The sequence below is a fragment of the Berghia stephanieae genome, chromosome 13 (assembly GCF_034508935.2).
Source record: "Berghia stephanieae isolate SIO BIC M18660-M18661 chromosome 13, UCSD_Bste_1.3, whole genome shotgun sequence".
Taxonomy (NCBI): domain Eukaryota; kingdom Metazoa; phylum Mollusca; class Gastropoda; order Nudibranchia; family Aeolidiidae; genus Berghia; species Berghia stephanieae.
Window position 1 is genome coordinate 11,232,615 of NC_088372.1, and position 26,727 is coordinate 11,259,341.

General features: G+C 36.8%; 1 protein-coding gene across 2 annotated transcripts; it reads left to right on the forward strand.

Moving 5' to 3' along the window:
- Nucleotides 1-249: 249 nt before the first annotated feature.
- On the forward strand, nucleotides 250-19,780 carry LOC144958489 (dual specificity protein phosphatase 3-like). Of its 2 annotated transcripts, XR_013642442.1 has the most exons (5): nucleotides 250-467; nucleotides 10,548-10,789; nucleotides 15,062-15,285; nucleotides 16,748-17,833; nucleotides 18,328-19,780. XR_013642442.1 is itself a non-coding variant. In XM_078890474.1 (4 exons), the coding sequence occupies exons 2-4, from the start codon at nucleotides 10,602-10,604 to the stop codon at nucleotides 16,954-16,956; spliced, it is 621 nt and encodes a 206-aa protein (XP_078746600.1). In that variant the 5' UTR covers nucleotides 250-467; nucleotides 10,548-10,601; the 3' UTR covers nucleotides 16,957-19,780. The 2 variants fall into 2 exon arrangements, 1 of the variants encoding a protein (XP_078746600.1); XM_078890474.1 differs by having other exon boundaries at nucleotides 16,748-19,780.
- Nucleotides 19,781-26,727: the final 6,947 nt, after the last annotated feature.

Below are 26,727 nucleotides of genomic sequence, written 5' to 3' on the forward strand. Positions count from 1 at the left end.
ATTATGATGATCTCTATCCATTCATATCGTCAGTAAAAGGACGTTGGTGGCGTCATACTCAGGCTCGTTTGTATTCTTTGTCAACCAGATCACACACTCACACTCAATCTTACACAGACCATATATTATTGTCCACAAAAAAGCCTTGGGTGGCCAGTGGGGTCACTGGTATGAAAATGACGAACTAAAGCTATGACGAATTATCTTAATTTAGCAACTGATTCATTTTACTGTTTAGACTGATTTGCTGTCGCTATAAATAGGTCAGTAAACTGAATACAATCCCAACAATCAAAATTCAATACCAATCTCAAAGCCCATTCAAAAATCAAGTCCAAGGCACTAATAAAAGGCTAGGGGACTGATGCCAGCCATAGGAACAGGAAATTAAAACACAAGCACCTTATTCTCTTCAGGTTTTACATAAAAATGCTAAAATAGTTCCACAGTTGTAGAACTACAACTTGGTAAGTAGCACATGAAATGAAATTCAAATAAATTTTAAATGACCAAATTGATGGAACAGGTTGGTAATAGTAGTAGTGGTCTAGAGTCTAGAGTGTATCGACATTTATCATTATATTCATATGAATATGATAATAAAGATACGTCTCCGAAAGGCTTGGGAGACCTTCCGTAAGCTCCTCGAGGTAGAATCACTTACTTTCTATTTCTAGTCTATTACTATTAGAATTAGAGCGTATTTTCACCGTGGCCGTGGATCTTTTGTCAAGGTTCTTTGGAAAAAAAATAAAATTGGATTGAGCTGAATGATACCTATATCATTATAAAGTGCTTTTCAACTAGTAGAGGGAATTAAGCTAAAACCGTGGAAATTCGGGTTGAAAGCATGAAAATTTGCATACAGGTTGCTAAGACCCATAGAAAAAACATCTGATATAGAACCACTCTGGCAATCAATCATAACGTATAAGTTTAAGGCCTTAGATTTTACCGATTACAGCTATATTGAACAAGGGAAATAACTGCGTAAAAATATATATTTTCTTCATATTCATTGTATTAGGGAAAATGAGGCTAAAACCGTGCACATTGGGGTTGAAATCCTGAAAATTGACATACAGGTAGCTAAGACCCATATAAATAACACCTGATATACTCTGGCAATTTATCATAACAGTGCGTTTTTAGCACTTTTATTTTTTCCTATATAGCATTACTTATCCGAGGAAATAACCACGATAATACAATGTGCGTTCCAAAACTTTAAATACACTGGTCACCATTTACGATAGCTAACTGATGGTTATTTCGTGTTGTAACTAGTAGATATAAGAGGGAGAGGGGGGGAAGGGAGTGAGTGGGAGAGACGGAGAGAGTGAGGGGGGGAGGGGGAGAGAGATAATTTTACTCATTACTGTTCTGACCTTACACCCCCTGCATCTACACAAGTCCGTGCAAGGCAGCAGCCTCTTATGGTTCACACTACTATGTTATGACGATCGACCCAATCAGCAAAGTCCGGTCCGCATTCGTGCACCGTCGCGAACCCGCCGGGTAGCATCGTCACAACACACCTTTCGACTAGATGCTCTGCCGTCTCGGGTTCTTGCCCACAGCGTGGACATATTGGACAGGTAGTAAGACCCCACCGATGTAGCGCACTTGCCTATCGATAGGCAGCTCCTTGACCGAAGCCGATTTGCAGCCACCCAATGTCTCCTCTTACTGGTATCAAAGCCTGGCAACTTCTCACCAAGCTTAGAGGAGTGTAGGTCTCCACCCCCACGAGGGATTGAATTCGTCCAAACCGACTTCCATCTCGTATGTGCAGTTCTGTCCGTAGTCAGAGATTCTGCGTACAAGGGAATTATTTCGGCTTGAAACGGGGGCACCGTCCATTATGCGCATGAGAGGGGTATCCCCATTCCCTCTCTCTTTGATCTTACTCAGCCAGTTTCCCGTAATCGTCTCCCTCCGGACATCGGGGGGCTGGATCGCTGCCATTATCGGGCCCCATTCTCGAGGGGTTGTTGCTAGCGTTCCTGACACTATGTGCGTTGACTTACGAAGTTTTACATCCACCTTCTCAACGTTTCTGCTTCTACCCCACACTGGAGTGCAATACTCCGCGGTGGAATAGCATAGTGCCAAGGCGGACGTTCTCAGTAGCGCTTGGCTAGTGCCCCAAGTCGATCCCGCCAGCTTCCTCAGAAGACTATTCCGCTTCTCTATCTTCCGGGCAACCCCTTCGAGATGCACCCGATACGTAAGGCTGCGATCCAACGTCCCCCCTAAATACTTTGGATGCAGCTCATATGGGAGTGGCTGGTACCCAACTAGGACACGGTTTTTGAAGTGTTCATCTTTCGGTACCACTTGTCGAAGTAGGATTTGAGTCTCGTGACGTCCTCGCTGAGTACGCTCTCGAGACGGGTCCACACTTTACTCTGAGTAACGAGTGCCCAGTCGTCCGCGTATCCCAGCCTCAGCAAGGCAAACCAGACCTTAAACACTTGCATTGGGTGCCGATACATTCTCTCTTACATGAACACTTGATGAGTTTTTGGGACACTTTTGACAATTCTGGAAATAAGCTCCACAGTGGTCCATGTCGATCGTCACATTTGTTGCAGGGTTCTCTTCTATAAAAGATATAATGTTAGCAAAAGCTCGACTTCTTTCAAGAACTGTGACATCATCATTATCATCAGCAGTGACATCTTGTAAAGCTTGTTTTTTAAGTATCATGTATGACAAATTTCATAGCAGTGTGCCTCCTGGGCGACTAAATCTCCTCCAGCAATAAATTATGACAACATATCAAAATCTTTGATGGATTCACGAATATTTTCTTCCATGTCTGTTGTCATTACAGAATGGAGTACTCCCGATTCCATGTTTTTACAAAAATGCACGGTTGTTTATTACAGCCAATCTCTAATTTTAAACGTTGTCTCATTATTCTCTTGGGTGGCGAAATAAATCTCATTCGGTGACTCCTCCAAGTCAAATGACGAAGTTTGAAATTCTTGTAGGGCATTTCTTTTAGATTTCTTTAATTCTATCGCCTAATTTTGTTGGCATTAAATTTTAACGACAATACTTATGCTGACCACTTAGCATCATTTTGCTTTAAGCTTTCAATAATCTCATTTCTTTCTGATGAGTTTGAAAAACATAGATACATCCAACTTGTTTTCATTACAAACCAAAGAATTGAATTGTGTTAAATCTTCAAATAGAGTTTCATAGCCTTGCCATTTGTCATACCTCCTCGACTTAGAGGTACATTCTGAACGGTCTGGCTTATCTTGTTGGCATATCAAACACTTGTCCCAGTCTCTGGGAGCAGTTCTTTTTGCTATTGTATGTGTATCTGAAATCATGCTAACGCATTCCTATATTAGGCATATGCTATATTCTTTCATCTCTCTCTCTCTCTCTCTCTCTCTCTCTCTCTCTCTCTCTCTCTCTCTCTCTCTCTCTCTCTCTCTTCTCTCTCTGTTAAAGACCCATCATCAGCAGGCAAAATGTTGCAGTGCCTTACATAAGGACACAACAGTACAAATAGAACATTCTCCCATTGTCCTCATGAGGTAAATAACGTAAAGTAAATAACTTGCCACAATACAGCATCATAGTGGTTGATGATGATGATGATGATGATGATGATGCTAATTATAGCGTTCTTATATAATTTAAGTGGTATACCGACTCTTTACTGTTATCAAGTTTGACCGAAATAGGTTTTAAATCACGTAAAATGATTATAGCAGTATTTTGGGAAAAAAAGAAAACAGGAGGAGGGGAGAAGGAGCACTGTCCTTTGTCAACACCGGTTATCGGCATTTATTGAGCTGTGTTCTGCTAGTCTGTTTTGTCTACCCCTCTGCTCGTCTTCCCGTCTGCCCGTCCGTTTTAGAGCAATTGATTATACTTATTAAATCAGATGAAGAAAAATCTCATATTATAGAATATTGCTCGCTAGACGTCCTTTAAAACAAGTGAAATTGAATAATATTTACGATTAAATAATTTGTATGGTTCGTGAATCGAAAGTAGAGGGAAAGGAAAACATCCGCTTCGATGCTAAAAATAGTCACCAATGGGAATCCAAAGGATGACGTAAAACAACCTTGGGTCGGCTTGCCTCGAATGTTTACACAATAACAATGAAAGAAATTTTTGTCGTCCATTTCAAAATGTTCTAATCTTAAAATCCTTGTATCTCAACTAATACTGATCTCTCAGAGTGGTTCTATATCATAAATTATAGGATTTTTCATATTCTACAACATATGTAATTTTCATGCTTTCAACCCTATTTGCACGATTCAAAGGTTTTTTGGACCTAATTCCCCCTACTAAACACGATTCTAATGATACCAAAATTGTGAAAATCAGATAAGCAGAAGAGAGGTTATGTTAGTTTAAATTAAAGGCTGAAAAATGGTCTTCTATATTCTTGCCTTTTTGTTATTTACTGACAGACTTTGACTTTGTGACCTGAAACCGTTGCATTTCCGGTAGTAACCACCATTTGGATTTCAAAACTGGCCTTAAATGGCCGCTAAGATTTGAGTAAAGATTTTGCTGGAACGAATTCATGGATGCTGAATGCAGCTTTGCCTGAATTTAATTTCATTAAAAAGTTAAATATATATATAGGAGTGTTGTTTAGATCGTTACAATATAAAGCGTTATATTCAAAAGCTTAACAATTACATCGTCTATAATTTATAATTGAGAGATGATAAACAAGGAGGGAAAAATATTTGGAGGACTTTCGTAGTTTCACAGCACTTTTATTATATTACTTATAGCCATTTACAGACTTTCAATTAGTTGCAATGTCCAATAAATATAACTATTTAAGATAAGTTTCATTTTTATCTTTATAAGTGGTGTGGTTTTTCTACATTGTGGTTATTCAGAGTTGACTCTCAATTACGTACTCAGTTCAAGTTCAAGTTCAACATCTGTAAAAGGTGAATTTCTCGAGTCTGACTAGTCTTCCTTGGCTGTCGGACTCAAGCTCCAAGTTGCGTGCCTGGAACTGATAAAGAAATTGAAAGATAGTTCAGAAGAAATTTTGTTTTGCCCATATCATACTGACTCAGCTCCTACCCCTACTTTGGACTGTAGAAAGATTTCTGCCTCCCTCACACTATCAGTATCAGAATATATGTAGTTTTTAAATTATATACTTTTGTCCTTATTTTATTTGGACATCGTGTTATGTTGTTAAAAAAGCTTTACGTTTATACCACAGTTACTTTGACTGACTTTTGTTTCTTTTGAAGGCTCTTCTCTTTTTAATTTCTATCTGGACTTCCAATTGATCAATGATTTTGTCTTCTCGTCAAATAAAGAGGGTTTAGACTACCTGTTGATAGTTTAGTAATCGTAATTTTGATTTGCATTAATTTTATGTAATTATCAATAATTAAAAATATATGTAAAAAAAACAACAAACAAAAGCTATACTTCCACGGGAGACTATTCAACAAACAAAGCTATATATAGGGCCTACTTCCACTGGAGACTATTCAACAAACAAAGCTATACTTCCACGGGAGACTATTCGGATTTAGTCCAAATAATAAAAATGGCTTCCCCATCAAAGAAATGGAGATATTTTGGTTCCCTAGCAAAAACTGGCATGGTCTCCACCACGCTACAATATTATGTAGTCTCCCAGGCCTCTACATAAAGACAAATTAAAAACATTATCCTTGAGACTCGACTCTGGATAACTGCTCACAGTCATTCGGAGTTATGCAACAGTTCAGTTTTATTCAGACTTTTTCTCATTTCAAATACAATTTGCTGAGTCAGTTGTCGTTTACAACTCCAGACGGCGCCATAAATACTTACTGAATTTGCTATCAGTTTTGATATTGCAAGTGATGGCAAACGTTATGTTTCATCAGGTTATAGTATCTTAAGTTATGGTTGAGGGGGGATTTGGTTTCTGTAAAATAAATATATTAAAAGAGAAATGAATTGAGACGCTACATATTATTTATCACCCCTACCCCCCTCACACACACACACACACACACACACACACACACACACACATACTTCATCTTTGTTAAAGGGAAAGAATATTTTACTTTAACAAAGACAAAGAAGAAAATATTCACATACTGTTTTGAGTTTAAAGCGGCTGTAAATTTTTTTTCTAATTAACAGATTTTGATACTTTTCCATGAGAAGCGCAGAATATGGGTCTAGTTTCATCAGAATAAAAACTAGCTTGATACCAATTTCTTCCGTGTCAAACAGTAAATCTACTGGACTATTAATTTATAAAACGTTTGCAAGTTACTCAAATATCCATCTGTAAAAAGTAGTTTTATAAATTTTAAACTTGTCAGTTATTTTGTGCTCGTTGGCAAAAGTGTAGCGTGGGCTGAACGGAACAATGTTAACCCTCCTCCCTATTTTTTTTATATTTCAAAGAATGGGTTATTTATTATTATTATTATTATTATTATTATTATGATTATTATTATTATTATTATTATTATTATTATTATTATTATTATTATTATTATTATCATTATTATTATCATTATTATTATAGTGTTATTATTATTATCATTATTGTTCTTATTAGTAAAAACTACTTTTATTATTAATATTATCGTTATTATTATTATTATTATTATTATTATTATTATTATTATTATTATTATTATTATTATTATTATTATTATATTGTTAGTATTATTATCATTATTGTTCTTATTATTAAAAACTACTTTTATTATTAATATTATCATTATTATAATGACTACTATTATTAATTATGTGACCCTTCGCCTCAAAACGGTATTAAGTCGGGATTTTCATTTCTGGGCTTCTTGTACCCAATCAAAGCTTATTTTATGCCTAAAAATTTGATGCCAAATTTATAAAATTCTGATTATTCATTGCCGAGATATGACCGATAGAAGTAGGGCGAGTGTAAAAGCCAAGTTTTGAGGAAATCGACTTTGAAGTTGAGGCACCTTTTTCACGCAGTCGAATCAATTGGCAAAGGCAACTCCTTGGACACGGGCATTGAAAATTTAACAAGAGAAATAAAACTTGGCATGAGCTTAGAACATACATTTAATAATACGCACACACATTTTTGCAATAATCCAATTGTTACTTTTGTAGTTATTTATTATTATGTAAGATGCTCTAGAATTAATAAAAGCACAAATAAATGCCTGCAGCTTTATGAAATTGTTCACTTGTTGACGGGTTTTTGACATTTAATTAAGCAATCAATGAAATAAGAATTATTATTATGGTATTTTTGTTTTATTTAATAGAGGAAATACGATTTCAAAATGTCAAAATTTATAGAACAGCTAATATTTTCAATACAGTTTGAAACAAGGTAAAGCCGGGTGGACAGAGAGAGAAATATCAAGAAAGAGGATGATAGAGCAAGGAAAAGAAACTTGCATGCACACACACACACAAAAACACACACAACAATACACACACACACATACACACGGAAGAGAGAGAGAGAGATGGGGAGGGGGGGGGGGGCTTGTGCATTAAAGAGAACAGGAGGGAAAAGTGTGTGTGTGTGTGTGTGTGTACGTGTTTGTGTTTGGCGGGGGGGGGGGGGGGGGAGAGAGAGAGAGAGAGAGAGCGATGGCGATTGAGCTAGGTATAAAGAAAGGATAGGAGATGAGGCAGAGCAAAGAATTGGAAGGGATAGTTATAGAAAAGACCTTTGTTTCATAAAAAGTCAAAGTCAATCAATTGGAAACATATTGACCAATGAGATTGCATTTGAATGAAATTGGACTAGTCAAATCATTTGTTACATTGTTTCCATTTTGAGTCAGTTGAGAGCTTGAGGAGGAAGGGTGGGGCTTAATTTGTAATTTAATCGTCTTCTTTGTTGTTTAGGACATGTCACTAGTTATCATCTCACCTTGTGGTCAATTGTCAGCTATTTAATTCTCCTCCCCTCTTGCTTACCGTTCGCAAACATTGTGGATTGTTTTAACCCCCACCCCCACCCCACACTCTTCCATTATTCGATGAAAACAACATCTCTCTCTCTCTTCCCCCCCCCCCCCAACTATCTTTCTCTTTATCAAAAATGTATTCCTCTCTTTCGCTCTGTATCCGACGTTCTCTCTCTCTCTCTCTCTCTCTCTCTCTCTCTCTCTCTCTCTCTCTCTCTCTCTCTCTCTCTCATTTTCATAAATCTATCTATCTATCTATCTATCTATCTATCTATCTATCTATTTCTGTCTCTCTGTCAGTTTATCTATCCATACATTTATCGGTTTCATTTTTTGTTAATAATTCCATCGGCAATTCATTAATTTTGGAAGGCTTTGTTTACTTTTCTGTTTTTTTTTATTTTAAAGATGCTTATCGTAGACGATCTCTAGGTCGATGAAACTGTTGTTCCCAACAATGTAATTGAATAAAGTTAAGACTTAGCTAGTGTTAAATTTCCGAAAGATAGGTACTTTGCCTCATTATACAATGCAGTTAGACAAAGAAATAAGAACATATGGTGTGTATCAAAATGCGCAAACACACACACACACCCACCCACACACACACAAAGCATGCATGCGTTGACCATGCCGACCTTTGTGACCATACAAAGCCCGGGCAGCTCAATGGCTGAGAGGAGCATGTGATCAGTTTCGACCAATCCGAATCTCTTATTTGTAAGGTTGTTAGGGAAAATGCTAGTCTTGTTTACAGTTTTTAAAGTTCATTATTGGTTGAACCATGTAACTGCCAATTTAGCCATGCATTCTCTGGGGTAGATAAAGACACGCCCTTTGCTGTGATACCTAACATGTTATTGGTCGGAGAAATCACGCAGTATTATTAAGCTTTGGAAATGGTGGCTATCTGAGAGAAAGGCAACTCTCGTATTGAATGCGTTACTGATAGTTGTATTTTAAAACTTTAAATTACACAACTTATTGCAAATATTTATGTTGAATTATTATGTTTTTGTGTACAAAAATGATTGTAGTTTCTGAAAGAACCAAAAACTGAAATTTGATAATTTTGACCGTTTTCACTTTAAAACAGATTTTCTTCGTTTTCTTCTTCTTCTTCTTCTTCTTCTTCGTTCCTCTGATGGACATCTATGGCTGCAGTCCGATATCTGCTATGAAGTCTGTGGTCCGCTTTAGGTCCTCAGCCTCACCATAGAGCTCTGTGTTGAGTGTTGTAGGGGTGACCCAGTGGTTCGAACGTTGCACGTTGTATAATGGGCAATCCATAAGCACATGTAAAGTGGTTTCATGGTCGGTTCCACATGGGCAATAAGGGGTTGTTCCAATACCTAGCTTTGTAAACATATGTCCTCTTAGTCTATTGTGTCCTGTTCGGAGGCGGAATAGAGTGACTTGGCTACTTCGCTGAATGGCATGGATTGGATCCTGCTTGTTGTGTTCCAGGTGTGTGTCATTCCTTTCTTTGTCTATTTTTAGCTTTATTATTTTCTTTTGCTGATGGTAAGTGATTGACGACTTCGGTTGTTCCTTTTGGGCTCCTTCTTTGGCCAGTTGATCGGCAATTTCATTTCCATATATACCTGCATGACTTGGAATCCACTGCAGCACAATTTTTCCTGTTTTATCAGATAAGCCCTCAAGGGCCTCCACAGTGTGTGCGGCTTCAGAGTCCTGGTAATTTCCAATAGACCGGAGAGCATCATCAGAGTCTGTCAAGTAAACCACATTTTTCCCGTATATTCTGTGATCTCTGGATAGTTCTTTTGTTGCATTGAGGATGGCTTTTTCTTCAGTTTTAGTACTTGTGCACATTGAACCCACTGATACAGATATTTTTGTTTCTGTTTTATCTGTCCAGTGTATGAGTGCACCAGCACCTCCATTCATGAGGGGGCCCGAAACTGAGCCATCTGTATAAACTCTTATCCAGTTGGTCATTGGGTATTTTTTATCGATCATCTTTAGGGTTTGAGCATTGTCATTATTGCTTCGAATGTTTTTCTTGTTGATGGTTATGGATTTTTGTTTCTTTTTCCACGGTGGTGGTTTGAGATTTGGGACATTGATTTGGGCAATATCTTCCTTTGGTGTCACTTTATATTTGCTCTCTAGTTTTTGTCCCAAGGCGATGAAGTTTTCCCTTTTTAGTCGATTCTCTTTCTTTTCCATTGTACTTGGATACAGTGGTTGGGATTCCATGAATTTTATCTTTGAGAATTGTGTCATTATTTTTAAATTTCGTTGTTCTTTGAGAGGTTTTATTCCTGTGTGGGTTTCCATCTTGTTCTTCGTTTTCAATCCCGACTTAATACCGCTGCTTCGAGGCAAAGGGTCACATATTATTATTGTTATTATTATTATTATTATTATTATTATTATTATTATTATTATTATTATTATTATAATTATTATTATTATTATTATTATTATTATTATTATTATTATATTATTATTGTTATTATTATCATTATTATTATTATATTATTATTATTATTATTATTATTATTATTATTATTATACAGTCATGCAGTTATTATTTGTATAAATGACTTATGTATGATTTTGTTTCAGTGACATATGTGACAAAGAATCAATTATCTAACCTACTTGAAAAAAAAATTAACAATGACTCAAAAACCAGTCAACCTCAGATTGTACTTTGATGTCCAAGAGCTTGTGCGACCCATATCAAATACAAAACAAGTGAACAGTGGAGCTGTATCCAAATCTGTCCGTTTGTACTGTCCGCAGTTTCCACTCTATCCTGAAAATGATTGCGATGAGGTCTACCCTAAAATCTACATTGGAAATGCGTAAGTACTGAAGATAGATGTGCAGTTTGTCGCTGTATTATAGTTTTGTGTTTAGATTAACTCTCTCCTTACCACCTGCAGTAAAATCGTCACATTTTTTACGACACAATTATAATTTTTTCTTATTCAGATTTATTTTGTACATCACAAACTTTGAAGAATGATCTTTGTTTATTTGATAAGAACATAAAGTTGTTTTGTAGAGAGCTTGATTGAATTTAAAAAATCAATTTTTCTGTTGGGTAAGCCTGCCATTTTGGGAAGATACTGAAAATGATCGGTAAGGAGAGAGTTAAAAGATATAAGTTTGTTACTAATTGTGAGAGTAAAATGAAAACAAAATACGGTTTTATGTATTTCTTTGATTTCCCAACTATTTGGAGTTTATCCAATTTTCTATGGGGTTAATGGAAAGTAGCACAATTGGAATTGATTATTTCCCTTTGGATAGGACACCAGTACTATCACAAAGTACTTTTGACTAGATCGAACACTCCCAGTTTCCCAGTCGCAGTGGCCTAGGCAAGGAGTTGCAGAAAGAATCTGCACTGCACCCAGCATCAATATTTGCCCCATTCTTTGTGGTATTTACCACTTCTCACTGAAGAAAGTCATCTTTGGAAGTTTGAAATGGTTTTCTTGGCTGTCTTTTGCAAGTAAAATCGCTTAAGAAAAGTGAGTAGAGTGGTGGTTGGCATTGCCTGCAGAGCATCCCTGAAGCAGCCAGGTGAAGTTGTCATAACAATAGAGGCGGGGGTTCAAACCCCCATCTCTGCGAAGTTTGTATTCTCTATTGTCTTCTGGCATTTTTCTACTCTCTTCATTTATTTTTATTTTAAAAATTACTTACAGATTTGACAAACTTGCAATGTTTTCTATGAAATGCAAATCTTGTTTTTGTGTTTGGCAGTAAAAAAAAGCAACAAAAGTATTGAGTGGAACATGTCATTTCTCCATTCAACTCCAGTGTGAATGAGCACTTAAGTGTAGGAAGTAATGGATATTATAAGAGTGCTGGCACAAAAAGAGTGCATAACAGGCAAATTGTGCTGTACGAAATGGTCATGTGCAGCTTTGAGGTCTTGTAGTGTGACACTCACCTTTTGATCTGAGGTACTTTGTTTGAGTCTCACTATGAGTGGTGCAAAGTTGAGTCCATGGAAAGAGTTCTTTACAGACATTCACTAACTGCACTCAGGTTTAAAATGAGTACCTGGCTGATAACAGTGTTGTTGCTGTGGAAAGATGAATTGTAATTGCAATAGCGTCTTACATTTGTCATATCTCGTCTTACATGTTAAGTATATATAAGAATGCTTTGATAACATTAAGTGGCTATACTATAAAATATACTGCTTTTTTTCTCCAGCTTTTTCTTTTCAAGCTCAAGAAATTTGGATTTTTATGGCCTGCTGAGAATAAAAACATTGCGGCGTACACTGAGTATGGTAAACTTGTGGCTATGTGGTCTTGTAGTGTGACCCTCGCCTTAAGACTGGAAGGTCCAGGGTTTGAGTTCCGCTCTCAGCGGCACATAGTCAAGTCCTTGGAAAAGGCTCCTGACTCACATTCTCTAACCTTATTTTTTAAAAAAATTATGCCTTTTGCGCCAAGATATCATAAGATATCGTCGCCTAGGCATTCCACGAAGGAATAGAGATAACTCATCAAACAAGATGTCTGATGTCAACAGGAATCACCCATGTTGTCCAAGTGAGCAAATTGGGGGTTAATAATCTTGCTCATGGAAAAAACTCAAAGTGCCTGAAGCGGGGCTCGAACCCAGGTCATCCAGGTCACAGTGCAATGCCTTAACCACTCGGCCACTTCGCAGGGATGCCACTTTTCCTGTTTTAGCCAGAAACCGTTTTTTTTTACCACCAGCCGGTTTTAATCCGGAACCTCCGGTTTTTGTCCGTCGTCACTATCCAAAAAAAAAATTTTTTTTTTAAAGAAGAAGAAAAAAATCGCCGGAACTTTTTCGCCGGGTGAATAATTTGGGCTGTCACCGCCGGTCGAATATTTGGGCACCTCAATGGTAGTTTATCTACGCCCATCCCCATCACAATTCCTCCTTTTAAAAAAAAAAAAAATTGATAAATAAACAGTGATTTTGAGAATTTCTCAGAAATTTTCCGCTGAATTTGCCCGTGTCAAACATTTCCCTCAAAACCACAAAATCACCATTATGTCTTATGTCATATTTTGACACCTGTGCAATAGTCTCGGAATATTTAGTACGTCCCTTTTTATACGTCGGGCCAGACTGAATGGCACCAGATGTCACATTGACACAGACGACCATGGTGTTCTTTGATAGCAAGTTGATGGTTGAAGGGAAGGAGGGACAAATCTCTCTCTCCTCTCTCTCTCATCCTCCTCTCTCTCTCTCATCTCTCCCTCTCTCTCTCTCTCTCCTCTCTCCCTCTCCTCTCCTCTCTCTCTCCTCCTCCCTCTCTCCTCTCTCTCTCTCCTCTCTCTCCTCTCTCCCTCTCTCTCTCTCCTCTCCTCTCTCTCCTCTCTCCTCTCTCTTCCTCCACTCTCCTCTCCCACTCTCTCTCTCTCTCCTCTCTCTCCTCTCTCTCCTCTCTCTCTCTTCTCTCTCTCTCTCTCTCGCAACCATCCATTAAATCTTTACAAAAACTAAATTTATGTTTAATGATCAGAATGGATTTATACTAGTAATAGTAATATATTACATAATACCAATACAAAACTATGTTCCTGTTATTTTTACACTTTGCTTGCGTTTGACCGATGGACGGAGACATTTTCCTTCCTTTTTGACAAATTGCTATTATTATAACTGAAAAAAAACACTCACCAAAACCACTACATCATCTCTACCACCATTACTATTACAACCACACCACATCATCACCCCTACCAACACTACTACTACAAATAACACCACATCATCCCTACCACCAGTACTACACAATACCACCACATCGTCATTCCTACCACAACTATTACAACCACCACCACACCATTATCTCTAAAAGACCACCACTACTACAACCACCACCTCACATCATCCCTACCACCACTACTACTACAACCACCATCACATCATCATCTCTAAGACACCACCACTACTACTACTATACTACTACTACTACTACTACTATACTACTACTACTACTACTACTACTACTACTACTACTACTACTACTACTACTAGTACTACTACTACTACTACTACTACTACTACTACTACTACTACAATCACCACCACATCATCATCCCTACCACCACTACCACATCATCCCTACCCCCACTCCTACTACAACCACCACCACACCATCATCCCTACCACCACTACTACTACTACAACTACAACCACATCATCAACCCTACTACCACTACTACAACCACCACCACACCATCATCCCTAGCACCACTACTACTACAAATAACACCACATCATCCCTACCACCACTACTACTACAACTACCACTACATCATCATTCCTACCACAGCTACTACAACCATCACCACACAATCATCCATACGACCAGTACTACTATAATCACTACCACATCATCCCTACCACCACTACTACTACAACCACCACCACATCATCATCCCTACTACAACCACCAAATGTAATTACACTTTCAACTTTTGAAATTCTCCGAGTCGTGTCAGAAATTGCTGCGAGACAAATTTTGGATCGAATCTCAGTGAATTTGAGTTAAGTTTAAATTTATAGGTTATGGTTGCATGGGTGGGTCATGATCTTCACAATGAAAAATTTTCTCCTTTTATGTGACCAGTCATTCTCACCCCTGATAGCTATTGATATTAATTTGTCTATATTTTGTTTTCAGCAGCTTATTTTATCAATTTGAAAACTGTTAACTCTCCTTTCTTTTGTGTGTTATTTGCTCTCAATTCCAATAATAAGTACTGAAACAATATTCCAAATTTGATATTTTTCAAATCCCTACAAAGCCCTTGACGTTGATTTGTATCTCGTCCGCCCAAGTTTTCAGGCTTTTTTTAATTTGCCTGGTGGCATCCCTGACTTCGCCCCCAACCTTATACAGGTGTAAATTGAGTTGACAGCATTGTTTCTGTCCGAAATAAATGTAATATCACCTAACAGGCACCATGTCTAGTCCTACATGTATCTGGTTGCTGTTGGCTTGGGACTTTTTGTAAAGCACTTAGTGGATATTGTACTATATAAATGCTCATGTTAAAAAAAGTTGTGGACATTTATTTATTTATATCATCATGTGAATTTAATTTTATTCATCATTCCAGGAGAAAAGCCAAGGATCAGAAAGCATTAAAATCTCTTGGGATCACTCACGTTGTAAACTGTTGCATGGGCCCCAGATTCAACCAGATCAACACGAGCCAGGAATTTTACAGAGAATTCAACATTGAGTTTCATGGAATCCCTGCTATAGACCAGCCCTCCTTTCAAATCCTACCTTTCTTGAAAGAGGCTGTCACGTTCATGGAGCAGGCCCTCAGCTCTGGTGGTATGTAGATAAAACTTAAAATAAATATTTTACATTTATAAAAAAGGGCATTTCCATGGACTAACCATGCTTAAGGGGCTTCACAATATTTCATTTCTTTTCCCAGCAGGCCAAATGGAACTATATTTCCATTTCGCACAGTACCAGTTGCATGCTAGGATCCTTTTTGTACTAACTCTTACAATAACGTAGCAATATACCCAGTTATTCATTCACACCTGTCAACAAGATCATAACCAGCTGTCCATTCACACCTCAAGTGAAGGATTTCTGCTTATAGGGAATGAGATTAGCGGAAGAGTAGCGTCTATTGATTGGACGTCACCCATAGTCTGTGACGTCACCAGCGGAAAAGTTATTAGAGAGAGAACGTCATGTTGGTTGTGCGCATGCGTCTCTCGTCCTCGAGGAAGCTACTCTTCCGCTAATCTCATTCCCTATCGAGGAAATACACTATATCAATGTTCGCATTTATTTGTCACCACGACAATCACACTATCTCAGTTGGTAGAGCACATGTGTCACAAGCAAAGGGAATGAAATCAATCCCAAGTGAAGTCAATAAGTCAATATTCTTTTCTGTCCCCTTGTCCACCTAGCAATGATTGGGTAGCTGGGTCTCTTAGATCTGGCATAAAGTACTTTGCAATAAACTAGTGACCTATCCAAAGGGTGGCAAACAATTGCTTTGTCCGTTTCATGCTATCGAAATCAGGATAAACTCTGTTGCCCTGGGCCTAATGGCTCTGATGGCATTGGCTTTTGAGGAGAAGAACTCTTTCCTTCACAGGAATGACAAATTGAACCAATATAGTTAAATTCCAGTCGTTTAGAGCTCAAAGAGACAGTCTGGGTGGGGTTTCTGACCTCCCATAGTGGGCAGGGAGGTACTTAATGTGTCTCCTATCCTCCTATATCTGTTCTTCATCTTGCTTTCGGTCTTTGTCTTGGAATGAAATTACTTGGTTTTGTCCTGGCCCTGGCCGGACGCCTTGGCTGAGAGGGAAACTGTCAAATGTATAGTTAGTTTTGGGAGATGATTTTTTTTTTTCTTGTAAATCATCTCTTTGTTATGCACTGTATTATGTTTTGTATACATATTATATGTGATTTGTTAACATTTGAGTGTATTCCTCTTAGTAGGGACCTGTGCTTGTGTCTGGATGAGACTTTTAGGTGATCTCAAACTAAGTTCTTTGATAGTATGCTCTTGGAATCTACATCTGTTTCCTATTTGAACCAATCCCCCTTTGTCTTTCCTTTGCTTGGGTGTTTTAATTGTAATTCTAGAACTTTTTACTTTCCCATTTTGTTCCTTTTTACTGGCACTGATATGACCCTAATGTGTTGCAAGCGCCGTAAAACCCTTAAAAACAAAACATTCAAAGAGACAGTGGAGCATCTTTAATTTTAAGCATTTTAGTTTTACCTATCATTTCCGGTTGTTCACTCTTTTTCCCAGGTACAGTTTATGTTCATTGTCAGCAAGGAGTGTCCAGATCTGCCACCGTGGTCCTGGCATTCCTCATGATGACCAAAGGTATGGACTTGATGGCAGCGATCAAGCGGGTTCGGTCCAAGCGACCGGTCACACCCAACGATGGGTTTCTGAGACAACTATGTGAATTACAGGAGGAGATTGACGCTTCTGCCGAGCCTGGAAATGAATAAGATAGAGGCAATCAGGATCCACATCTTCTTCATCATCACCATCGTCATCGTCGTCCTCCTCCTCATCATCATCATCATCGTCCTCATTATCATCATCATCATCGTTATCATCATCATCATCATCATTTTCATTTCAAACTAACAACATTCATTATCAGCGTCTCTCATATCACCATCATCATGACAAATTATGTTATGCAATATTTATACAGTTCATTCCACATAGTTGCATATCTTAGGAGATATGATAGGCGTGTCCAAAAGTAGAATGTGAGTGTTTGTTTAACTCAGGGATCAAGTGGCTGTAAAACTCATGCGGTGCCCGTTTTTAAAATTTTTAAATTTGATATCTTGCAGGAAAATTATTTGTTGATATTTAATCCCGATGAGGAGAAGGGCGTCTACAATGCCACCTTGTTGTCACCTCAAGTACCTCCACAGCATCATCATTACTACCACTACTACTACAACAATCACTTTATTATTATTATCTTCACATCATCGTCATCATCATCAATGATTATTACTACCACAACCTATATTTTATTTATTATTTTAACTATTTTTGTTTAAAGTAAAGTAAAAAAAAAAGGTTAAAAATAAATAATTTGGTAATGATCAACTATTGCACATCTGAAGGGATATATTTATGTGTGTTTAAGTTTCAAATGCCGGATTTTCGAACATTGTTTTTTCTTCTTCTTCTTTCTTTAAGTCTGTAACTTCAGATTTTGAAGATTCCACAGACCACAGAATTTTTCTTTCATTGGAGATGTGAGACTATTCCACTGTTTTAATGTTGATGGTATTAACGAGTACAAATGGGCATCTACTCTTGAGTGGGGAACCATAAACTTGGATGATCCTACTCTTGCAGGTAAAATGTGTCCAGATAACGTTGACCCATAGTTTGACTGGAGTACTTTTATATAGAGCAAACATATTTTGTTCGAATGATTTTAACTTTTCTTACTGATCATTTTCAGTATTATCCCAAAATGGCAGGCTTGCCCAGCAGAAAAATTGATTTTTTAAAACTCAAACAAGCTCTCTACAAAACAATTTTATGCTCTTATTCATTAAACAAAGACCATTCTTCAAAGTTTGTGATGTAAACAATAAATCTGAATAAGAAAAATGTATATTGTGTCATAACAAATGTGACGATTTTGCTGTAGATGGTAAGGAGAGGGTTAACGAATGGAACTCACTGTCTCCAAATGGAGTTCTGTCGGAGTGGCTTATATCCTGAAACCTTAATTTATGGTTTTAAAAATTTAGAACAAACGAAATTAACGTCACTCAACCCTTTTGTTATTGTTTTTAGACTGCCATTTTATTGATCAGTACTCACTTATTTCTATCCACCAGGCTATACGGTCACAAATATGTGAGCTTATTCAATGTGTGATCATGCAGTGTGTGGTTATGCAGTGTGTGATTATGTAGAGCAGAGGTGTGATTATGTAGTGTATGATTATGCAGGAAGGAGAAGGTGGCAAAGGTTAGGGCGTGTCTGTCGCAGACCTGATAAGAAAGGCTCTGCAATGTAGACCCCAAGGAAAGAGGAAGCGAGGTCGCCCCAAGGAGACTTGGAGACGTTCTGTAGAGAAGGGCCTAAAACAGAGAGGTCTGTCCCTCAAGATAGCCCCAAGAATAGCTGCTGACAGGACCAGGTGGAGATCCCTTGCATTTCCTCAAGTGCCAGCAGGCCCGGAGAGGATTGAGTGAGTGAGTGATTCGAACCAGCTTATTTGCTGCCATCAAGTCCATACCTTTGGTCATCATGAGGAATGCAATGACCACAGTGCAGATCTGAACACTCCTTGCTGACTGACAAGTTTAATTTTCAGTCTTTTTTTTTACATTGCAATGATCTTGGGAACATACATTACTTTCTTGTCTAAATAGACTTTTATGCGCCATGGAAGTAAATAACAATGTGAAATTGAATGTAAGCTTCAATTTAATATTTTTTATAAACAGATAAAATGGACGTTTTGGGTTTCCTTTATCAAACAAACATTCGTATGTAGTGTTTCATTCATCCTGTAAAAATGATTTTTTGGGTCAGATTTTACGCAGATTTTGAAGCTATATCTCTGTTATTGATCCATTTTTGAAATAATATAAAGATATAGAATAGAAAAGAATGCTTTTGGGTGAAAGATAAATGGTTAAACGATCATTTTTTTAAATATATAAATCTCAATTTGGCCACATAGTGACATTTTTACCTTTATCTAAGTCAATTCACGTTTATTGATTACATGAAATTTTGTCTCTCCATCACATGGGAGGGAGAGATGTAGAATGATTTGGTGCTCAAGTAAGGAAAACTTATTTAACTCATTATCATAAAAATTTGCCTCTTTAATTAAATGTGGAGGGATTTACTGTTTTTGTTTTTTTAATGAAACAAAAAAAAACCATGAGAAGGCTTGACATTTTGCCATCCTTTCCTGACACTAGTGAAGAGCTGAGTTGATTTCTAGAAGAGCCAATGTTTCTATATTTTGAAGTAGAAAATGAAGAACAAGAAGAAACAGAAGGAGGAGGAGAGCAGGGTACTTAAACCACTACATCATAGTATATTCTTTTTCTTTTGAAAAAAATCCTGTTGATTGATTTCAATGATACATGATCTGTTGTTTTGTTATTTTCCTTGTAATATCACGATTTTCACTGCTTTTTATTTATTATGTTGATTTTTTATCTCTATTCGTTGCTTTTGTTGGTGATGTTGATGTTGTTGTTCCATTTTAACGCTTACTCGGAAAATATTCCATGATTAAATGCTTTGCTGAAATCCAGTAGAATGGCATCTGTCTGGTCCCCCTTTTTAATTGCATTAGCAAAATCATCACAAGTTTGACTATAAATACAATTGTCAGCATGTAAATTACCTTGATATAATACAAGTCAAAGTGATACTAAGCTGCTAGAATCTGTCGACTGTAAAAAGTATTAAACAAAAATGAATATAACAGCTTTGAAAAGGAACGAAATACTAAACAAAGAATGTTTCGGACTCAAAACCCTTCTTCAGCCAACTACAACAACAACAAAAAAGCATAAATACATTACTAAAAAAACAGAACTACGACTAAATATTCCGTACGTCCTCTGTTGAAGAAAAGGATGGATGACTGTTGAAGAAAAGGATGGATGACGGTGGAAAATTCTTGTCCCAATGTTGTGTCCTTTGGTAAGGCACTGAACACACATTACCCCATTTGATTCGGGTTGGTTAAATTTAAAGAAGAGTTTAGACCGTCACAAAATGTTTCTTTCGATTTGAAGCTTATTAAAGAAGTTTTGTTTAATACCTTCAAAACTCATGCACATATTATCAGCAATCTTGGTGCGTATCTCTTAATAGGTCTTTTTTTTTTACCAATAATACTAAAATAGGATTGAAAATGAATTGCAATCAGATGAATGTGGTGATATTTTGATAAGTTTAATGATTAATAAAAACGACTCTCGTACCAGTATTTTATCCCACTATTATACTCTATAACCCTATACTTGTGAAGTTTTAAACAGAGTCGTGAATGTGCATAATACTAGGATCAAGATAATGATCCACTGATAGAATGAAAGACGTGACGTCATTCTGCTCTTTGAGATTGTTATGTTTTTTATTTGTCTTTTGTGCGCCTATGTGGTCTAGTGGCATGACACTCGCCTTCGGATCGGAAGGTCATGGGTTCGAGCCTCGCTCGGCGAATAGTTGAGTCTTTGGAAAATGTTCTTTACTCCCATTCTCTCACCGTACTCAGCTGTTGTCTCTGTCGGGGAAAAAAAATTATAATATCGCCTAACTGGCGTCATGTCTCGTTCTATATTGTTGCGTGTTGCTGTTGGTCAGGGATCCCTTGCAAAGCGCCTTGAGCACGTTTAATGGATAATGCTCTATAGTAAAGCTCAAGTTTGTTTTTTGTTTGTTTGTTTTTTGTTTGTTTGTTTTTTGGGAAGTTTTATTTGTTTTTCACCGCCAGTTGAGTGATAAGTTTTTATTAAACGGTTTTACGATTCATCTGATGGGCAGAACTGGTCGGTATTCCACTTAAGCCCATACTCTATTTTTTTTTAAATTAAATGTTTAAATAATAATGTAATAAATAAAATTATTTTAAAAATAAATAAATAATAATAATAAGAAGAAGAAGAAGTATTATAATAATATATATATATATATGTCTTGTTGAGTAGTCTTTCAGAGACAATAAGCCCTCCAGCAGAAGTTATCCGAGTTTCTATAGTGTGAAACGGACTATAACAATTGCTTACTACCATTTGGACATGACGCTAATCTATCGCAAAGAGCTTTCCGCAATAAATAGCAGATCCAGTTACCCAATCACTGCTGGGTTAAGAGGCGGGTGGTATAAAATCTCGACTGCACCTGGGATCGAGGGATCCTTTGCTTGGGAAGCGAGTGCTCTACCAACAGAGCTATTGGGACCCCCCCCCCCCCCCCCCTTTTTTTTTTTTTTTTCCTTGAGACAAAAGCAAACATCTCGCATTTCGTCACTTTAACTTAGCATCACCTTTTTTTTTTTTTTTTTTTTTTGGCATTCGGTTGAGACGATAGGTCATGATTTGCTAGCAGACCTCTGACGTAAATCAAAACTTGAGCTAGCCACTTGTATCATCTATGGATAGCCCCACTTGTGTCTATAAATAGCCCCATTCCATGTTAAGCTTCAATCTCTTCGTATGAGAGGCTAATACTAATAATATATTCGAATTAACAGATATTTTGACACAAGCAGAGACAGATCATAAGTGAGGATATAGAGGAAAGGGGATAAACAAAAGAGAGCGATAAGAAAGAAAACACCATGGTATAATTATAATGAAGCTTGTCATATCCAACGCAAAGTATTCACTTAGGGAGCGTTCACATATTACGTCATCAAAAATTTGCCCTTTTTAGATCCCCCCCCCTCCCCCAAGTCATCACTTGTCATCATTGACCTGACCCCCCCCCCCCCCCTCCCCCAACAGATGATGACGTCATCTAATTTAATAAAAACTAAAAGATAACTTTAATTTCACAATGTTTATTATTCATTTGATAAAACACATTCAGACATTTTATTAATTTCAGAAACTGTTGATAATTTATGTTTTACGATACAATGGGGACATACAATTTAAATTTGCAAAGATAAAATCTAACAAACATTATTTAAATTAGGCTACTTGGTGCAGGTGCTATTAAAAAAATTTCAGAAAGTGTAATTTAAAATAGTATAGGAGAATAGGAGGCAGATTATTTTATAGCATATTAGTCTTTTAGTGGAATGAATTTCTGTTTCAATTTCCAAACATAAAATTAATTGATTCAAAAATGTTTCTGCCTTGGACCTCTGGCAATGTACTATAAATAGTATCATCAATTTCATCTTCATCGTCATCACTTTCTCCCATTTGCTGTTCTTCTTGTATGCCGCATTTTCGTGAATGGTCTTTCATTGCTGTGATCGAGGAGTGATACAAGGAACATTTAGGGCAAGTTCGCCTTTTGAGAAGTGATACCCCTTTCCCATCTTGTTTCTTGAGAGATGGGCAATACTCATCATAGCAATTTATCTTTAGCTGTTTTGAAAGGAACAAACTTTGAAATAGGCTTAATTTGCCTATGTTTTGATGACATCATCTTGGGTCTGACCCCCCCCCCCCCTCCCCCATGTCAACATTTGGTAGACCCCCCCTACCCCCCACCCCCCCTCCCCTAGCTGATGACGTAATATGTGAACGCTCCCTTAGCGAGTGCGAGCAAATAAGTTTATAGTAGAGACGGAGACAGGACATTGATGTGTAAGGAAAGGCATAATAAATACAGGAAGGTGTGAAGGATTAACAAAAGAAATACCATCCGCATAACAGCGCAGCAACCACTGGTAACTGGTAATTACTAGTAATAGTAAACACGAACCCCAGAAATTTTGGAAGGAAATCAAAAGAAATTCAAAATCACGGAGAGAGCTGCCGAATATGAACTTCTATTACTTTTTTTTTTAATAAAAAAAAAAAAAAATTACGCCCTTTCGCAACGGCACCATAAGATCCCGTCGCCTAGGCATTCCATGAAGGAATATTAGATAATCCAGCAAACAGGATGTCTTGTGTCAGTGTCAACAGGAATCACCCATGTTGTCAAAATGTGCCAATCGGGGGTTAATGATCTTGCTCAAGGAAAAAAACGTAAGTGCCTGAAGCGGGGCTCAAACCCGGAACATTCCGGATCACAGTGCAATGCCTTAACCACTCGGCCACTTCGCCGCCATAAACTTCTATGATCATTTTAAAACTTTAGCTTATAGATAATCAAGGGTAGAGCTGAGATTGCAGTGATTGAAAATGATGCTGAAAGGGATAATAGAAATTCATATTCATATAGACATTTTAGATAAGCCAATTGAAATGGCGGAACTACAAAAATCAATTAAGGCTCTGAAACGCGGCAAAGCTGCTGGTGTGGAGAATATATTGAATGAATTTATTATTAATTCAACTACACAAATCAAATTACAGATGTTATCTACATTTGATTGTATTTCACTTGTTATGATCCTGTCATTGTGTCTGAATGAGACTTCTAATTAAGCGATCTCAAACTAAGTACACTGAGGGTGTTCCCTATTTGAACCATTTACCTTTTGTATCACACTGCCATGTGTCTTTGATAAGAGTATAGACCTACTTTTTGACTACCTATCACATTTCCTGTCTTTTCATTGGCGCTTGAAACGACCTCTGTGTGTCACAAATGCCGTAAAATTCTTTAAATCAAAGAAAACAATCCTTCTAGATATGGAATAATTGAAGTACACAAGGGCGTTTCGCTCTGTATCCGTACGGAAAATTACTTAAAAGTTTGTGATATTATAAAAGATTCATGATTTTATCTTTGGGAATTAATTCTGTAATTCTACATAACAATACTTTAAACTAATATGTCTGTAACTTCTAGGTTCGTTTCTATTGCCCTTGATAAATTAAGACAGCAACGTTAGCAAAATTCCATTCATCTAGAATTTTACTTTGCGATAGAAATTGGTTAAATAAAATAGAAAGGGGATGGACTATTTAAATTGGAATTTCCCAGCGTAAACATGGATAAAGATCACCCAGATCAATTCATTTTGTTACACCAAGTGTTCCTAAATGTTAATAGATCTACCTTTATTATCCGAAACAGAATCACCATTGATATAATATATATCTAATCCCCATCTTCTTTATTCAATTGTCAATGAATTGGGTATAAGCGTGGTCCTCATTTATAAAAACAAGCTAGATATTATTGCTGTTTTGGTATTATTATTATTATTATTATTATTATTATTATTATTATTATTATTATTATTATTATTATTATTATTATTATTATTATTGTTTTTGTTGTTGTTGATGTTGTTATTATATTTTTTTAATATAAAAAATAATTAAGAAAATATCAAAGTGACAAACTAGAAGGAGCAGACACTTGTGTGAGTTAAAGATCTGACAAAGCATATCTGAAACAGTCCCAGACAAATTAGGGAGCATGCACAAAGCCTAAAGAGGCTGATATACAGAGAAGTGATAGGACATGGAACGACATATAAAAAAAGTTAGCTCAGACTCAGGATAGAGAAAAATGGAAACTGTCTGTGGCCTAAAAAGGCAATGATGATGACTGGTGTGAGATAAAGATCTGAAAAAGTGTGTATGAAACAATGTCAGACAAATTGGAGCAGGCACTGGTGAAAGATAAAGATCTGAAAAAGTGTGTATGAAACAGTGTCAGACAAATTAGTGAGCAGGCACTGGTGTTAGAAGAGCCGCTAGACATATCCATACTAAGCACCCGACCTCCTCTGACACTTTTTTTTTTCGAGCTTGGTATCGGTAGGTCTCGCGGCTCTTCACTTTATTCTTAGTATTTTGTCCGTGCCCGACGTCTTTATCCGGAAGACGGCAGTGCCGGGTCTCCGGTGTCGGTTTGCCTTTAATTAAAATTCTTCTCCGGTCCGACTTGCCCTCCATTTGACCATTCCTCTCGGTCAGTCTCTTGTTTTATCATAGCAAAGCGAGTGCAACTCTCTCGTTTTAGATGCCGAACCCTACAGGAATCGAACGCGAACGTTCAATCATGCCAGATGCATTGCATATTTCGAAATCAACAACCGCAAACACGCTGAACAACTCGACAATCGTGACAAAACAACGGAGAGATCAGCCGGCAGAAAGAAACGTCGATCGAACGAAAGCGGCAAGATACAGCGGGAAAAGAAAAACAAACCAAAAGCCCAAGACTCACAAAATTAGAGGCCTGAGATAGAGAACAAAAAACAAGACAATCTGAAAACCAGAGAGAAATTATGTAAGAGAGAGAGAGAGAGAGAGAGAGAGAGAGAGAGAGAGAGAGAGAGAGAGAGAGACAGAGAGAGAGAGACAGACAGACAGATAAATAGAGAGTTTGAATGTGAGGAGTAGGGAGCTTTTTCCATAGAGTAGTAGTAGTAATAATAATAATAATACTCCTACTACTACTACTACTACTTATAATAATAATAATAATGATAATAATAATAATGATAATAATAATATTAATAATAATAATAATAACAATAATAATAATAATACTTCTACTACTACTACTACCTCTACTACTACTACTACTAATAATAATAATAATTATAATAATAATAATAATAATGATGATGATGATAATAATAATAATAATAATAATAATAGTAATAATAATGATAATAATAATAATAATAATAATAATAATAATAATAATAATAATAATAATGGGCATACCAGGCTTTGTACGCATATTATTTATTTCTGTTCAATAGCAATACCACGTTCAATAACAAGCGAAGTCCGCCATCTTGTACCGCGAAAATTCATCTCTGCTTGACCAGTAAGCTGTAAATTTTCAACCAATAATGGCTAAAAAGTTGTAATCATTTTTATTAATTATTTAGAAACGTAAGTAAAACAATTTTCTAACTTATTCCTCTTTTAAATTTATTAATCCAACGGTCCATTTTCTGTAAATTGTATCCCAGTTATATATAATAACATTGTTCATTGTCAGGGCTGGAGATAAGAGAAAGAGTGGTGACCGGCTTTTGAAATCAAAATCAAATATACTATCATGGCCATCGCGACGTTTGAGGGTTTTTTTTTTTATTTCCCAGTTCAAATGCCTTTGGTGATGCCGTTTTCAAAATTAGATTTTCAGATAAATAATGAAATTTTGATAGACGAATTCGAAGGGATTTTTTCTATTAAATAAAGTTTGTTATAGGGGAGGCCTTCCGAAAGCTCCTAGTGCTACGGCAAACAACTCAAATATTCCCTCAACTAACCCTAAGAAAAAAATACAACTCTAGTACCTTTGACTAACCCTTATAGGAAAAACAAACACCCTATCACCTTTACTAAGACATAACTAACCCTAATAGAAAAAAAAAAATCCTCCGACCTCGAGCTAACCCTAATAGTAATAGAAAAAAAATCCCAGGACTGTTTTGCACTACCTTTCAATACTTTATAAATCAAAATGGCTGCCGAGAATTAAAACAATGGTCAAATTAGGATATTCTAAACATTCACAAATCTATCAAGGTTTGTTCTAGAGTTTTTAAAATGATTCTACAGGATGACACATTGAATAAATAACCGCCTGACAAAAGATCCACGGTGAAAATACAAATTAAAGGATATGCTAGCGCTAGGAGCTTTCGGAAGGTTTCC

What these genes read in the sequence shown, in the direction of transcription:
- LOC144958489 (XM_078890474.1), top strand. Translation starts at nt 10,602, where the DNA reads ATGACTCAAAAACCAGTCAACCTCAGATTGTACTTTGATGTCCAAGAG. An exon ending in AAAATCTACATTGGAAATGC is followed by an intron (nt 10,790 to 15,061) that starts GTAAGTACTGAA and finishes TCATCATTCCAG; the next exon opens with GAGAAAAGCCAAGGATCAGA. An exon ending in GCAGGCCCTCAGCTCTGGTG is followed by an intron (nt 15,286 to 16,747) that starts GTATGTAGATAA and finishes TCTTTTTCCCAG; the next exon opens with GTACAGTTTATGTTCATTGT.